The sequence below is a fragment of the Mustelus asterias genome, chromosome 2 (assembly GCF_964213995.1).
Source record: "Mustelus asterias chromosome 2, sMusAst1.hap1.1, whole genome shotgun sequence".
In the NCBI taxonomy this organism is placed as follows: domain Eukaryota; kingdom Metazoa; phylum Chordata; class Chondrichthyes; order Carcharhiniformes; family Triakidae; genus Mustelus; species Mustelus asterias.
In genome coordinates this window covers 14,676,973-14,694,440 of record NC_135802.1, presented here as the reverse complement: position 1 = coordinate 14,694,440, position 17,468 = coordinate 14,676,973, and the positions used below count along the sequence as shown (strand labels likewise).

Sequence of the window (17,468 nt, the reverse complement as noted above, 5' to 3'; positions counted from 1 at the left end):
GGAACCTGGCACCGTTTGTCCATCTCTCAGCAAAGCAGCGCCAATTTGAGTGGAATCCAATCGCATTCACATTACTCCGTACCAAATCAATCTGCCCACTCAGCCCAATTTTCATTTTTTAGTCAACAACCATCCCCATGTCAGCTAGAAAAGCGACCCTTCTGGAAAGTCAGCAGCGTGTTGGTAAATTTTAAACCCTCCCACCCAGTAATCCGCACGAGCTGGTTACAAAATCCACTAAATCCTCCTCTCTCTCTTTGAAAGAATCTTCCTTGCTGTATTTATCAAGTGAATGGCCGGTAGGAATATCAAATTGCTAATCCCTGTGCTAATCTGAACTCTTTGATTTGATTTATTATTGTCACATGTATTAGTATACAGTGAAAAGTATTGTTTCTTGCGCGCTATACAGACAAAACATACCGTTCATAGAGAAGGAAGCGAGAGAGTGCAGAATGTAGTGTTATAGTCATAGCTAGGGTGTAGAGAAAGATCAACTTAATGCCATGTACGTCCATTCAAAACTCTGATGGCAGCAGGGAAGAAGCTGTTCTTGAGTCGGTTGGTACATGACCTCAGACTTTTGTATCATTTTCCCAACGGAAGAAGGTGGAAGGGGGTACATCCGGGGTGCGTGGGGTCCTTAATTATGCTGACTGCTTTTCCAAGGCAGCGGGAAGTGTAGACAGAGTCAATGGATGGGAGGCTGGTTTGTGCAATTTTTTATAGCAACAGAGGCAGCCACTTTTTAAAGAAAGAACTTGCATTTATGTAGCGCCTTACACAACCCCAGGATGCCCCAAAGTGCTTCAGAACCAATGAGGTACCGGTTACACCAGAAGCACAGGCGTTCTTGGACAAACTGCTTTGCTGCTCTGGTGAACAGGAGGTCCTTACTCACAATCAGTCTGTCCATCCAACTGATTCACAGCCATATGTTAATGTGAAGAGAAAACATTAACATGGCTTCCGTTCGTGATAGGAATTTTATTGGCACTCAACCAAGCCGGGAACACAAGACACAGGCTCTGTCATCTTTCCCGAATAACTGCGTCTTTTTCCGATGCACGTTGCCCCCTCCTCATTCCGAGATGCCAATTTTATTTCAGAGATGCAGTTCCACAGTGCATGGTTGCTCTTCCGGCATTAGGGGAGGCAATGGCCCAGTGGTATTATCACTAGACTAGTAATCCAGATTCTCAGCTAATGTTCTGGGGACCGGGGTTCGAATCCCGCCACAGCAGATGGTGGAATTTGAATTCAATTAAAAAATTTGGAATTAAGAATCTACTGATGACCATGAAACCATTGTCGATTGTTGGAAAAACCCACCTGGTTCACTAATGTCCTTTAGGGAAGAAAATCTGCCGTCCTTACCCGGTCTGGCCTACATGTGATTCCAGAGTCACAGCAATGTGGTTGACTCTCAACTGCCCTCGGACAACTAGGGGTGGGCAATAAATGCTGGCCAGCCAGCGACGCCCATGTCCCACGAATGAATGAAAAAACAAAACCTGGCCAAACAGTCGCACCTCGGTGCAAACCTGAGAGGGCCTCAAAATGGCTGCTCGTTCTTGGGCGGAGACATCAGAATTAGGAGCAGGAGTAGGCCATTCAGCCTCCTGAGCCTGCCCCGCCATTCAATAAGATCATGGCTGATCTGTCTGGAACTTTAATCTCACATCCCTACCTACACCTGATAACCTTTCACCTCCTTGTTTTATCAAGAATCTATCTAGCTGTGTGAGCAGTTTTGGGCCCCATGCCTAAGGAAGGATGTGCTGGCCTTGGAGGAACGTCCAGAGGAGGTTCACAAGAATGATCCCAGGAATGGAGGGTTTGTCATACGAGAAGCGGTTGAGGAGTCTAGGCCTATCCTCGATGGAGTTTAGAAGGATGAGGGAGGGCCTAATTGAAACTTACAGAATACCAAGGGGTCCAGATAGAGTGGATGTGGAGAGGATGTTTCCACGAGTGGGAGAGACTAGAACTCGAGGGCACAACCTCAGAGTGAAGGGACACTCCTTTAAAACTGAGATGAGGAGGAATTTCTTCAGCCAGAGGGTGGTGAATCTTTGGAACTCATTGCCACAGAGGGCTGTGGAGGCCAGGTCAGTGAGTGTCTTTAAGACAGAGATAGGTAGGTTCTTGATTAATAAGGGGATCAAGGGTTATGGGGAGAAGGCAGGAGAATGGGGATGAGAATCATATCAGCCATGATTGAATGGTGGAGCAAACTCGATGGGCCGAGTGAACTAATTCTGCTCCTATATCTTACGGTCTTATAGCTCTGCCTTAAAAATATTCAGAGTCTGCCTTTTGAGGAAGAGAGTTCCAAAGTCTCATTGCCCTCAGAGAAAATCCTTTTTCTCATCTCTTAAATAGGCAACTCCAAGTTCTAGACTCCCACAAGAGGAAACATTTTCTCTCCACATCCACCCTGTCAATACCCTCATGATCTTTTATGTTTCAATCCAGCCGCCTCTTACTCTTCCAAACTCTGGTGGATACAAGCCTAGCCTGTCCAACCTTTCCTCATAAGCCAACCCACCCATTCCTGGTATTAGTCTGGTAAACCTTCTCTCAACTGCTTCCAACGCATTTACATCCTTCCTTAAATAAGGAGACCAATATTGTGCACAATACTCCAGATGTGGTCTCATCAATGTCCTGTACAACTGAAGCATAACCACCCTTGTAATCAATTCTCTTCACAATTAGCAACAACATTCTATTAGCGTTCCAAATTATTTGCTCAATCTGTATACTAGCCTTCTGTTATTCATGCACTAGGACACCCAGATCCCTCTGCACCTCAAGAACTCTGGAATCTCTCACCATGTTGACAATATTTTTTTATTCTTCCTGCTACAATGGACAATTTAAAGTATATTGATTAGTGTCACAAGTAGGCTTGCATTAACACTGTAATGAAGTTACCGTGAAATTCCCCTAGTCACCACACTCCAGTGCCTGTTCGAGTACTCTGAGGGAGAATTTAGCACGGCCAATGCACCTAACCAGCACGTCTTTGGACTGTGGGAGGAAACCGGAACACCCGGGAGGAAACCCACGCAGACACGGGGAGAACGTGCAAACTCCACACAGACAGTGACCCAAGCCGGGAATCGAACCCGGGTCCCTGGCACTTTTCCTTGTAATAAAGGTTAAAACCATGCCCATTTACCTTCATTACTGCTTGCTCCACCTGAATGCTAACTCTTTATGATCCTGGTACAAGTACAGACAAGTTAAGATCCCTATAACTCAATCAATCACACATACTCAAGTCAGCCAATGTTTTTTTTAATCAGGTTACTGGCAAGTTTCTTCTTGTGGTCTGTTCCGGAAAGCACTGAACTCTCCACAGACGTCACTTATCACTCACCAGCAATGTCTTGACCCTGTTAAGAGCAGTATCCTATTTGGCCCTGGTTCTGTGCTTCCAGTGGGATTGCAGGGCCTATACGCCCAGAGCTTCTTCCTTCCTCACTGTATCAACTGCAGCACCCCATTGTCCAAACCAAAATCAGCTGACTGGGATAAGAGCCTATCACGAAGCAGATACCTGCCATAATGCAGTCTCTCTTCAGGCTTTATGTTGATGGAGAGCAATGGTTATACTGCAACATTTCATAGAATCTCTACAGCACAGAAGGAGGCCATTCGGCCCATCGAGCCTGCACCAACAACAATCCCAACCAGGCCTTATCCCTGTGATACAATGTATTTACCCTGCTAATCCCCCTGACACTGAGGGAGAATTTAGCATGGCCAATCAGCCTAACCCGCACATCTTTGGACTGTGGGAGGAAACCGGAGCACCCGGAGGAAACCCACGCAGACACGGGGAGAACATGCAGACTCCACACAGACAGTGACCCAAGCCGGGAATCGAACCCGGGTCCCTGGCGCTGTGAGGCAGCAGTGCTAACCGCTGTGCTACCGTGTCGCAGAGAGTAGAATGTGGGAGAGCAGCCAGGACAGTGTTGGAATAATCAAGACAAAAGGTAACTTGGCGATGGGGAAACGGTGGCCTCGTGGCATTATCGTTAGACTATTAATCCAGAAACTCTGCTCATGTTCTGGGGGACCCGAGTTCGAATCCCGCCACAGCAGATGGTGGAATTTGAATTCAATAAAAAATATCTGGAATTAAGAATCTACTGGTGACCATGAAACCATTGTGGGTTGTCTGAAAAACCCATCTGGTTCATTAATGCCCTTTAGGGAAGGAAATCTGCCATCCTTACCTGATCTGGCCTACATGTGACTCCAGAGCCATAGCAATGTGGTTGACTTAAGAGGTATAGGTTGAGAGGCGGTAGATTTAAAACTGAGATGAGGAGGAACTACTTCTCGCAGAGGGTGGTGAATTTGTGGAACTCGCTGCCCCAGAGCGCAGTGGAGTCCGAACCATTGAATGTTTTCAAGAAGGAGATAGATATATTTTGAATTTTTAAAAAAAGGAAGGAGGAATATGGGGAACAGGTGGAGAGGTGGATTTGAGACCAGGGAGGGATCAGACTGAATGGCGGAGCAGGCTCGAAGGGCTGAACTTGCCCACTTCTGCTCCTAATTCCTCTATTCCTATGACTCTCGACTGCCCTCCAAGGGCAACTAGAAATGGGCAATAAATGCTGGCCAGCCAGCGATGCCCATGTCCCACGAATGAATAAAAAGCAGAAATGAAAGTTCAATGATGTTCAAGTGGGTTCTGACAAGGGGTTTTGAACTGTATAAGAACATAAGAACTAGGAGCAGGAGTAGGCCATCTGGCCCCTCGAGCCTGCTCCGCCATTCAATAAGATCATGGCTGATCTTTTCGTGGATTCAGCTCCACTTACTCACCCGCTCACCATAACCTTAAATTCCTTTACTGTTCAAAAATTTATCTATCCTTGCCTTAAAAACATTCAATGAGGTAGCCTCAACTGCTTCACTGGGCAGGGAATTCCACAGATTCACAACCCTTTGTGTGAAGAAGTTCCTCCTCAACTCAGTCCTAAATCAGCTTCCCCTTATTTTGAGGTCATGCCCCCTAGTTCTAGTTTCACCCGCCAGTGGGGACAACTTCCCTGCTTCTATCTTATCTATTCCCTTCATAATCTTATATGTTTCTATAAGATCTTCCCTCATTCTTCTGAATTCCAATGAGTATAATCCACTCTAGTCAGTCTCTCCTCATAAGCCAACCCTCTCAACTCTGGAATCCACCTAGTGAATCTCCTCTGCACCCCCTCCAGTGCCAGTATATCCTTTCTCAAGTAAGGAGACCAAAACTGTACACTGTACTCCAGGTGTGACCTCACCAGCAACTTATACAGCTGCAACATAACCTCGCTGTTTTTAAACTCCATCCCTCTCGCAATAAAGGACAAAATTCCATTTGCCTTCTTAATTACCTGCTGCACCTGCAAACCAACTCCTTGTGATTCTTGAACACCCAGGTCCATCTGCACAGCAGCAGGCTGCAATTTTTTACCATTTAAATAATAGTCCATTTTGCTGCTATTCTTACCAAAATGGATGACCTCACATTTACCAACATTGTACTCCACCTGCCAGACCCTCGCCCACTCACTTAGACTATCTATATCCCTTTGCATACTTTCAGCGTCCTCTGCACACCTTGCTCTACCACCCATCTTAGTGGCATCTGCGAACTGTGACATACTACACTTGGTCCCAGTCATCTATGTATAGCTTACCTGGTGATCAATTAAGTCATAGTCCCAGATGACTATAGGCTGCTCTGCCCTTTGAGGGGGAGAGCTGACTGGTGGTGATTTAACCCGAGGGTCACCACACCTCAGGCAAGGGGCAAGTTGAGAAGCAGCGGCCTTCATGAATAACCTCAGCCGGTCCGGGAACTGAACCCACGCTGTTGGCATTGCTCTGCATCCCTAACCAGCCGTCCAGCCTGCTGAGCTAAACTGATCAGTTAAAGGGGGTGGATGGCTACGGGCGACAACCTTTGACTCTATAACTTATGCGATGAAAGGAAAAGCACAGTATGAAATATTTGCCAAACTCGAGACGCTGCAATCTCCTACCTGAACAGGGAAGATTTTTACGGCCACGTAGTCGTTCATTAGCCGGGCCTTCCACACACAGCCGAACCTCCCTCTGGCTTTGATCTCAAGTAACTGGAGAGGCTTCAGGCCTTCCAGGGGTGACGGAGATGGCAGACTCGTGTCCTGGAGAAATGACAATTAACCGTGAGGCTGGTCACGGGTGCACACGCTCCAAGAAGAAACTTTAAATTATGACACACCAGAGAATTTCTAACAGATTACAAATTTAGGGAACAGACAGCAGAGAGGGCTGGAGACAGAAAATAGGCGGAAGCGGGTATCCGCGGGACTGCACAGGTGAGAGAGAAAGAGAAAAGATGAAGCAAGAGGCAGAGAAAGAAAGCAGTTATAGGACTGAGCGTTCATGAAGAGGCTTGGTTCTATCAGAGGGTGCAGATCCCAACAGATCTTCGCTCTTTAGATGCTGACTGACCCACCTATACAGTGGTTCGCACTGCTGCCACACAGCGTCAGGGACCTGGGTTCGATTCCCGGCGTGGGTCACTGTCTGTGCGGAGTTTGCACGTTCTCCCCGTGTCTGCGTGGGTTTCCTCCGGGTGCTCCGGTTTCCTCCCACAGTCTAAAACTGTGCGGGTTAGGTTGTTTGGCCGTGCTAAATTGTCCCTTAGTGCCTGGGGGACTAACTAGGATAAATGCATGGGGTAACGGGGATAGGGCCTGGGTGGGATTGTGGTGGGTGCAGACTCGATGGGCCGAATGGCCTCCTTCTGCACTGTAGGGATTCTATGATTCTAGCATATTCTATTCTTCATTGAGGATGCTGTCATTCCACCCTATTATAGAAAGAATATTATTAAACTAGAAAGAGTGCAGAAAGGATTTACTAGGATGCTACCGGGACTTGATGGTTTGAGTTATAAGGAGAGGTTGGATAGACTGGGACTTTTTTCTCTGGAGCGTAGGAGGCTGAGGGGTGACCTTATGGAGGTCTATAAAATAATGAGGGGCACAGATGAGCTGGATAGTCAATATCTTTTCCCAAAGGTAGGGGAGTCTAAAACTAGGGGGCATAGGTTTAAGGTGAGAGGGGAGAGATACAAAAGTGTCCAGAGAGGCAATTTTTTTATCACAGAGGGTGATGAGTGTCTGGAACAAGCTGCCAGAGGTAGTAGTAGAGGTGGGTACAATTTTGTCTTTTAAAAAGCTTTTAGATAGTGACATGGGTAAGATGGGTATAGAGGGATATGGGCCAAATGCGGGCAATTGGGACTAGCTTATTGGTTTAAAAAAAAGGGGGGCATGGACAAGTTGGGCCGAAGGACCTGGTTCCATGCTGCAAACCTCTCTGACTCGATTTGCCCGACAAAGATGTCTCTTTCACTGGAGTTGTTAAATCTAATGACATTGTCTGTCCTTGCGCACCAAACCACCCCTGTCCTGTTCATAGAATCCCTACAGTACAGAAAGAGGCCATTCGACCCATCGAGCCTGCACTGACAACAATCCCACCCTATCCCTGTAACCCCACATATTTACCCTGCTAATCCTCCCGAAACTAGGGTCAATTTAGCATAGCCAATCAAGCTAAACCGCACATCTTTGGAAATAGGTTTCCAATTTATTTTTAAACAATGCTGTATCGCAGCCGCTACAGCATAGCAAACATTTTCTGGGGGGAAAGAACATTCTTCCAAATGATCCGGAATCTAACCCCGACTTTCTGACCACCAGTATAAAAGAATCTTTTACCCTCTCTGAACACTGTTTCATAATATTGTAAAGGTCCGATTTTTATCCCAGGAAAAATCCCTCTCATTTTGGAGCATTTCACAACCTCTGGATCCTGCTCTAACTCCAGCCGAGTTTCCCTGCGCCTTTCCATGGTTTGAGCTTCCTCCCTGCATTGGTGATCAGAGCTTCACATGTTGCTCCAGATTTGGCCTTTCCAACATCTTAAACAAATTCAACCCCTCGACGTTCAAAACTCGAAAGCCCAGCTGTTTTTATATCCAGTTTGACTGCACCTTCAAAGATCTCTGCACCGCACTCTCAAATCTCGCCAAGCAATTCAGACTCTTTAGAATGACCTTCTTCACTGCTCTTTACCCAAAATCCACCATTGAAAGTAGACAGGCAGATACACAGAAAGAGATATCAGCGAGGAGGAATAAGGGAAGGAAGGGGGCAGAGAACGTGCAAACAGGCAAGAGGGAGAGCGCAAACACGCAGACGAGAGAGAGAGCGAACACGCAGACAAGACAGAGAGAGAGTGGACAAGAGAGGGGGAGAGGGAGAGGGAGAGCGCATGCAGACGAGAGGGAGAGTGGGGGAGAGAGGGAGAAGAAGAGAGAACACACACAGACAAGAGGGGGAAAGAGAGGGAGTGAGCGCACGCAGGCGAGAGGGGGAAAGAGAGAGAGTGAGCGCACGCAGGCGAGAGGGGAAAAGAGAGAGAGTGAGCGCACGCAGGCGAGAGGGGGAAAGAGAGAGAGTGAGCGCACGCAGGCGAGAGGGGGAAAGAGAGAGAGTGAGCGCACGCAGGCGAGAGGGAGAAAGAGAGAGAGTGAGCGCACGCAGGCGAGAGGGGGAAAGAGAGAGAGTGAGCACACGCAGGCGAGAGGGGGAAAGAGAGAGAGTGAGCGCACGCAGGCGAGAGGGGGAAAGAGAGAGAGTGAGCGCACGGAGGCGAGAGGGGGAAAGAGAGGGAGTGAGCGCACGCAGGCGAGAGGGGGAAAGAGAGAGAGTGAGCGCACGCAGGCGAGAGGGGGAAAGAGAGAGAGTGAGCGCACGCAGGCGAGAGGGGGAAAGAGAGAGAGTGAGCACACGCAGGCGAGAGGTGGAGAGAGAGTGAGCGCACGCAGGCGAGAAGGGAAAAGAGAGAGAGTGAGCGCACGCAGGCGAGAGGGGGAAAGAGAGAGAGTGAGCGCACGCAGGCGAGAGGGGGAGAGAGAGAGAGTGAGCGCACGCAGGCGAGAGGGGGAAAGAGAGAGAGTGAGCACACGCAGGCAAGCGGGGCCGTGAGAGGGAGTTGCTGCTGCTGATAGGTTAGATGGCACTGGGAGGGTCACTAACCTCGTTCATGTCCACGTGACCGTACGGAGGTTTACGATGGCGGTACATCCAAAAGGCCAGCAGGATGATCATTGAAAGGCCAGTGATGGGAAGCAGCGCGTACACCAGAATGTTCAGCAGTGAAGGAGTTGGAGGCGGAGGCTCAAACACCACTGCACAGGAACATAGAAGTCGAGGAAAAGACGGGTTTATTTCTCCTGACTATCATGAGGAGGTAGGCGCGTGCAACACACACACGAGCGTAGAGGCACGTTCCACACAGGTGCACCGACCCACACGCATACACACACACACACCCTGACACAAACATCCACCAACTCTCACATCTGCCCACGACACACACGTGCGCCCACTCACGTCCGCCAACACACACATCCCCCCACACACACACACACTCGCCAACACACACACACCAGCACACACACACGCACACACACACACACACACACTCGCCAACACACACACACGCACACACACAGACCCGCCAACACACACACGCACCCGCCCGCCAACACACACACCCGCCCGCCAACACACACACCCGCCCGCCAACACACACACCCGCCCGCCAACACACACGCCCGCCCGCCAACACACACGCCCGCCCGCCAACACACACGCCCGCCCGCCAACACACACGCCCGCCCGCCAACACACACGCCCGCCCGCCAACACACACGCCCGCCCGCCAACACACACGCCCGCCCGCCAACACACACACCCGCCCGCCAACACACACACCCGCCCGCCAACACACACACCCGCCCACCAACACACACACCCGCCCGCCAACACACACACCCGCCCGCCAACACACACACCCGCCCGCCAACACACACACCCGCCCGCCAACACACACACCCGCCCGCCAACACACACACCCGCCCGCCAACACACACACCCGCCCGCCAACACACACCCGCCCGCCAACACACACACCCGCCCGCCAACGCACACACCCGCCCGCCAATGCACACACCCGCCCGCCAACGCACACACCCGCCCGCCAAAACACACACCCGCCCGCCAAAACACACACCCGCCCGCCAACACACACACACACCCGCCAACACACACCCGCCAACACACACACACCCGCCAACACACACACACCCGCCAACACACACACACACCCGCCAACACACACCCGCCAACACACACACACACCCGCCAACACACACACACCCGCACGCCAACACACACACACACCCGCCAACACACACACATACGCCAACACACACACGCCAACACACACACGCCAACACACACACACACACATACCCGCCAACACACACACACCCGCCAACACACACACGCCAACACACACACATACCCGCCAACACACACACGCCAACACACACACACGCCAACACACACACACGCCCGCCAACACACACACATACGCCAACACAGACACGCCAACACACACACACGCCAACACACACACACACCCGCCAACACACACACGCCAACACACACACATACCCGCCAACACACACACGCCAACACACACACACGCCAACACACACACACGCCCGCCAACACACACCCGCCAACACACACACGCACACCTGCCAACACACACATATCCGCCAACACACACACACCCGCCAACACACACACACACATACCCGCCAACACACACACACCCGCCAACACACGCACACCTGCCAACACACGCACACCCGCCAACACACGCACGCACACCCGCCAACACACACACCATCACACACATACCCGCCAACACACACCCGCCAACACACGTGCACCCGCCAACACACGCGCACCTGCCAACACACGAACGCCAACACACACATACCCGCCAACACACACCCGCCAACACACACACGCCCGCCAACACACACACGCCAACACACACACACACACATACCCGCCAACACAAAAACGCCAACACACACACACATACCCGCCAATACGCACACGCCAACACACACATACCCGCCAACACACACACGCCAACACACGCGTCCGCCAACACACACGTCCGCCAACACACACACACACACCCGCCAACACACACACACACACCCGCCAACACACACACACACACCCGCCAACACACACACACACACCCGCCAACACACACACACACACCCGCCAACACACACACACACACACGCCAACACACACACACACACACGCCAACACACACACACACACACGCCAACACACACACACACACACGCCAACACACACACACACACGCCAACACACACACACCCGCCAACACACACACACACACTCGCCAACACACACACACACACCCGTCCGCCAACACACACACACTCGTCCGCCAACACACACACACACGTCCGCCAACACACACACACACACCCGCCAACACACACTCACACCCGCCAACACACACACACACACGCCAACACACACACACACGCCAACACACACACACATACACGCCAACACACACACACATACCCGCCAACACACACACACCCGCCAACACACACACGCCAACACACAAACAAACCCGCCAACACACACACGCCAACACACACACACGCCAACACAGACACAGATACCCGCCAACACACACCCGCCAACACACACACACACACGCCAACACACACACCCGCCAACCCACACACGCACACCCGCCAACACACACGCCAACACACACATACCCGCCAACACACACACGCCAACACACACACGCCAACACACACACACGCCAACACACACACACATACCCGCCAACACACACACGCCAGCACACACACACACCCGCCAACACACACACGCCAACACACACATGCACACCCGCCAACACACACGCCAACACACACACACCCACCAACACACACACGCCAACACACACACACACATACCCGCCAACACACACACACCCGCCAACACACACACACACACCCGCCAACACACACACACACCCGCCAACACACACACACACCCGCCAACACACACACACACCCGCCAACACACACACACCCGCCAACACACACACACACACCCGCCAACACACACACACCCGCCAACACACACACACACACCCGCCAACACACACACACACCCACCAACACACACACACCCGCCAGCACACACACACACCCGCCAACACACACACACACACCCGCCAACACACACACACCCGTCCGCCAACACACACACACTCGTCCGCCAACACACACATACACGTCCGCCAACACACACACACACACGCCACCACACACACACGCCAACACACACACACACACACACGCCACCACACACACACGCCAACACACACACACACATACACGCCAACACACACACGCCAACACACACACACATACCCGCCAACACACACACACCCGCCAACACACACACGCCAACACACACACGCCAACACACACACACGCCAACACACACACACGCCAACACACACACACGCCAACACACACACACGCCAACACACACACGCCAACACACACACACGCCAACACACACACACGCCAACACACACACACATACCCGCCAACACACACCCGCCAACACACACACACACCCGCCAACACACACACCCGCCAACACACACACGCACACCCGCCAACACACACGCCAACACACACATACCCGCCAACACACACACGCCAACACACACACACATACCCGCCAACACACACACGCCAACACGCACACACACCCGCCAACACACACACACCCGCCAACACATACACGCCAACACACACATGCACACCCGCCAACACACACGCCAACACACACATACCCACCAACACACACACGCCAACACACACACACCCACCAACACACACACGCCAACACACGCACACACATTCCCGCCAACACACAGAGGCCAACACACACACACACACACCCGCCAACACACACACACACCCGCCAACACACACACGCCAACACACACACGCCAACACACACACGCCAACACACACATACCCGCCAACACACACACGCCAACACACACACACACACGCACACCCGCCAACACACCCGCCAACACACACATACCCGCCAACACACCCACGCCAACACACACACCCGCCAACACACACACGCCAACACACACACACACATACCCGCCAACACACAGACGCCAACACACAGGCACATACCCGCCAACACACACACGCCAACACACACACACACCCGCCAACACACACACACCCGCCAACACACACACGCCAACACACACACACACACACCCGCCAACACACACACGCCCGCCAACACACTCACGCCAACACACACACGCACACCCGCCAACACACACGCCATCACACACATACCCGCCAACACACACACGCCAACACACACACGCACACCCGCCAACACACACACGCCCGCCAACACACACACGCCCGCCAACACACACACACACATACCCGCCAATACACACACGCCAGCCCGCCAACACACACACGCCAACACACACATACCCGGCAACACACACACACCCGCCAACACACACACACCCGCCAACACACACACACACACACTCGCCAACACACACACACACGTCCGCCAACACACACACACTCGTCCGCCAACACACACACACACGTCCGCCAACACACACACACACACACCCGCCAACACACACACACACCCGCCAACACACACACACACGCCAACACACACACACACGCCAACACACACACACACATACACGCCAACACACACACACATACCCGCCAACACACGCACACCCGCCAACACACACACGCCAACACACAAACAAACCCGCCAACACACACACGCCAACACACACACACGCCAACACACACACACGCCAACACACACACAGATACCCGCCAACACACACACACACACGCCAACACACACACACACACGCCAACACACACACCCGCCAACCCACACACGCACACCCGCCAACACACACGCCAACACACACATACCCGCCAACACACACACGCCAATACACACACGCCAACACACACACACATACCCGCCAACACACACACGCCAGCACACACACACACCCGCCAACACACACACGCCAACACACACATGCACACCCGCCAACACACACACACCCACCAACACACACACGCCAACACACACACACACATACCCGCCAACACACACACACCCGCCAACACACACACACACACACCCGCCAACACACACACACACCCGCCAACACACACACACACACCCGCCAACACACACACACCCGCCAACACACACACACCCGCCAACACACACACACACACCCGCCAACACACACACACACCCACCAACACACACACACACCCGCCAACACACACACACACACCCGCCAACACACACACACCCGTCCGCCAACACACACACACTCGTCCGCCAACACACACATACACGTCCGCCAACACACACACACACGCCAACACACACACACGCCAACACACACACACACATACACGCCAACACACACACGCCAACACACACACACATACCCGCCAACACACACACCCGCCAACACACACACGCCAACACACACACACGCCAACAAACACACACGCCAACACACACACACGCCAACACACACACACGCCAACACACACGCCAACACACACACACGCCAACACACACACACGCCAACACACACACACGCCAACACACACACACGCCAACACACACACACATACCCGCCAACACACACCCGCCAACACACACACACACCCGCCAACACACACACCCGCCAACACACACACACATACCCGCCAACACACACACGCCAACACACACACACCCGCCAACACACACACACCCGCCAACACATACACGCCAACACACACATGCACACCCGCCAACACACACATACCCACCAACACACACACGCCAACACACACACACCCACCAACACACACACGCCAACACACGCACACACATTCCCGCCAACACACAGAGGCCAACACACACACACACACATACCCGCCAACACACACACACACCCGCCAACACACACACGCCAACACACACACGCACATCCGCCAACACACACGCCAACACACACATACCCGCCAACACACACACGCCAACACACACACACACACGCACACCCGCCAACACACCCGCCAACACACACATACCCGCCAACACACCCACGCCAACACACACACCCGCCAACACACACACGCCAACACACACACACACATACCCGCCAACACACAGACGCCAACACACACACACATACCCGCCAACACACACACGCCAACACACACACACACCCGCCAACACACACACACCCGCCAACACACACACACCCGCCAACACACACACACACACACACCCGCCAACACACACACGCCCACCAACACACTCACGCCAACACACACACGCATACCCGCCAACACACACGCCATCACACACATACCCGCCAACACACACACGCCAACACACACACGCACACCCGCCAACACACACACGTCCGCCAACACACACACGCCCACACACACACACACACACACGCCAGCCTGCCAACACACACACGCCAACACACACATACCCGCCAACACACACACACCCGCCAACACACACACACACACCCGCCAACACACACACACACACCCGCCAACACACACACACACACCCGCCAACACACACACACACACCCGCCAACACACACACACACACCCGCCAACACACACACACACACCCGCCAACACACACACACACACCCGCCAACACACACACACACACCCGCCAACACACACACACACACCCGCCAACACACACACACACACACCCGCCAACACACACACACACACCCGCCAACACACACACACACACCCGCCAACACACACACACACACCCGCCAACACACACACCCGCCAACACACACACACACACCCGCCAACACACACACACACACCCGCCAACACACACACACACACACCCGCCAACACACACACACACCCGCCAACACACACACACCCGCCAACACACACACCCGCCAACACACACACCCGCCAACACACACACCCGCCAACACACACACCCGCCAACACACACACCCGCCAACACACACACACCCGCCAACACACACACACCCGCCAACACACACACACCCGCCAACACACACACACCCGCCAACACACACACACCCGCCAACACACACACACCCGCCAACACACACACACACACGTCCGCCAACACACACGCGTCCGCCAACACACACACACACACGTCCGCCAACACACACAGACACCCGCCAACACACACACACATCCGCCAACACACACACACCCGCCAACACACACACCCGCCAACACACACACCCGCCAACACACACACCCGCCAACACACACACCCGCCAACACACACACCCGCCAACACACACACACCCGCCAACACACACACACCCGCCAACACACACACACCCGCCAACACACACACACCCGCCAACACACACACACCCGCCAACACACACACACCCGCCAACACACACACACACACGTCCGCCAACACACACACGTCCGCCAACACACACACACACACGTCCGCCAACACACACAGACACCCGCCAACACACACACACATCCGCCAACACACACACACATCCGCCAACACACACACACACCCGCCAACACACACACACACACCCGCCAACACACACACACACACATCCGCCAACACACACACACACGTCCGCCAACACACACACACATCCGCCAACACACACACACACCCACTCACCTTCTGGCACAGACTCTGGGAAGTGGAAAAACCTGTCGTTACAGTAGTTGCCCTCACAGCAGCAGAAAAATACCTGAGGGTTCTCCTCGGTGGCAATACACTCCACTCTAAGGGGGAGAACAAACAGAGAGAGAGAACGCATCAGTCACACACGGCACTGACCCTTCACCCCCCCCCGCCCCACTGACAGTGCCGGTGTGGCACCTGGTACTGCGGTGACTAACATGTCAAAAGACCACCACAGATCACCGCAAGGTTCCTTCGACAATTAACTCCGTTATATATGTTGTAGCACATTGAAGCGGGAATTCTGATGAACAGTTTAATTACTCTGCACAATCAGTATGCGCTCAGGAGTAAACCTGGATTCAGTGGACGTTAACCCTTCGGGAGTCCAATTCCTGTGTATCCATTCAACTCAACTTATATCGCTACAAATCCACCCCCGGCCACCACTGGTAGTTGTGCGTGCGCTGGGTAAATTAAACTTTCTTTTCATCTCAAGACATCCAGCTGTTATCAAGCAGCTGCTACTTCAGACGGCGGAACGAGGAGGTGTTGTTTTTTCTGTTCAAGTTATTGGTGAGTTGATCTGAGGGACAGGACGGAGCAAATCCCTTCATCCCCAATACCTGGGGCCTCACA

General features: G+C 53.0%; 1 protein-coding gene across 1 annotated transcript in view; it reads right to left on the bottom strand.

Annotated features, from left to right (window-relative positions):
- Positions 1-17,468, bottom strand: part of acvr2ba (activin A receptor type 2Ba) — a 193,506-nt gene that overhangs the window by 34,198 nt on the left and 141,840 nt on the right. Inside the window, exons 3-5 of the mRNA XM_078229660.1 lie at positions 16,824-16,930; positions 9,111-9,262; positions 6,057-6,200 (exon numbers count right to left, since the gene is read on the bottom strand). Of these exons, the coding sequence (XP_078085786.1) occupies positions 6,057-6,200; positions 9,111-9,262; positions 16,824-16,930 (403 nt within the window). The remainder of the gene's footprint in view (positions 1-6,056; positions 6,201-9,110; positions 9,263-16,823; positions 16,931-17,468) is intronic.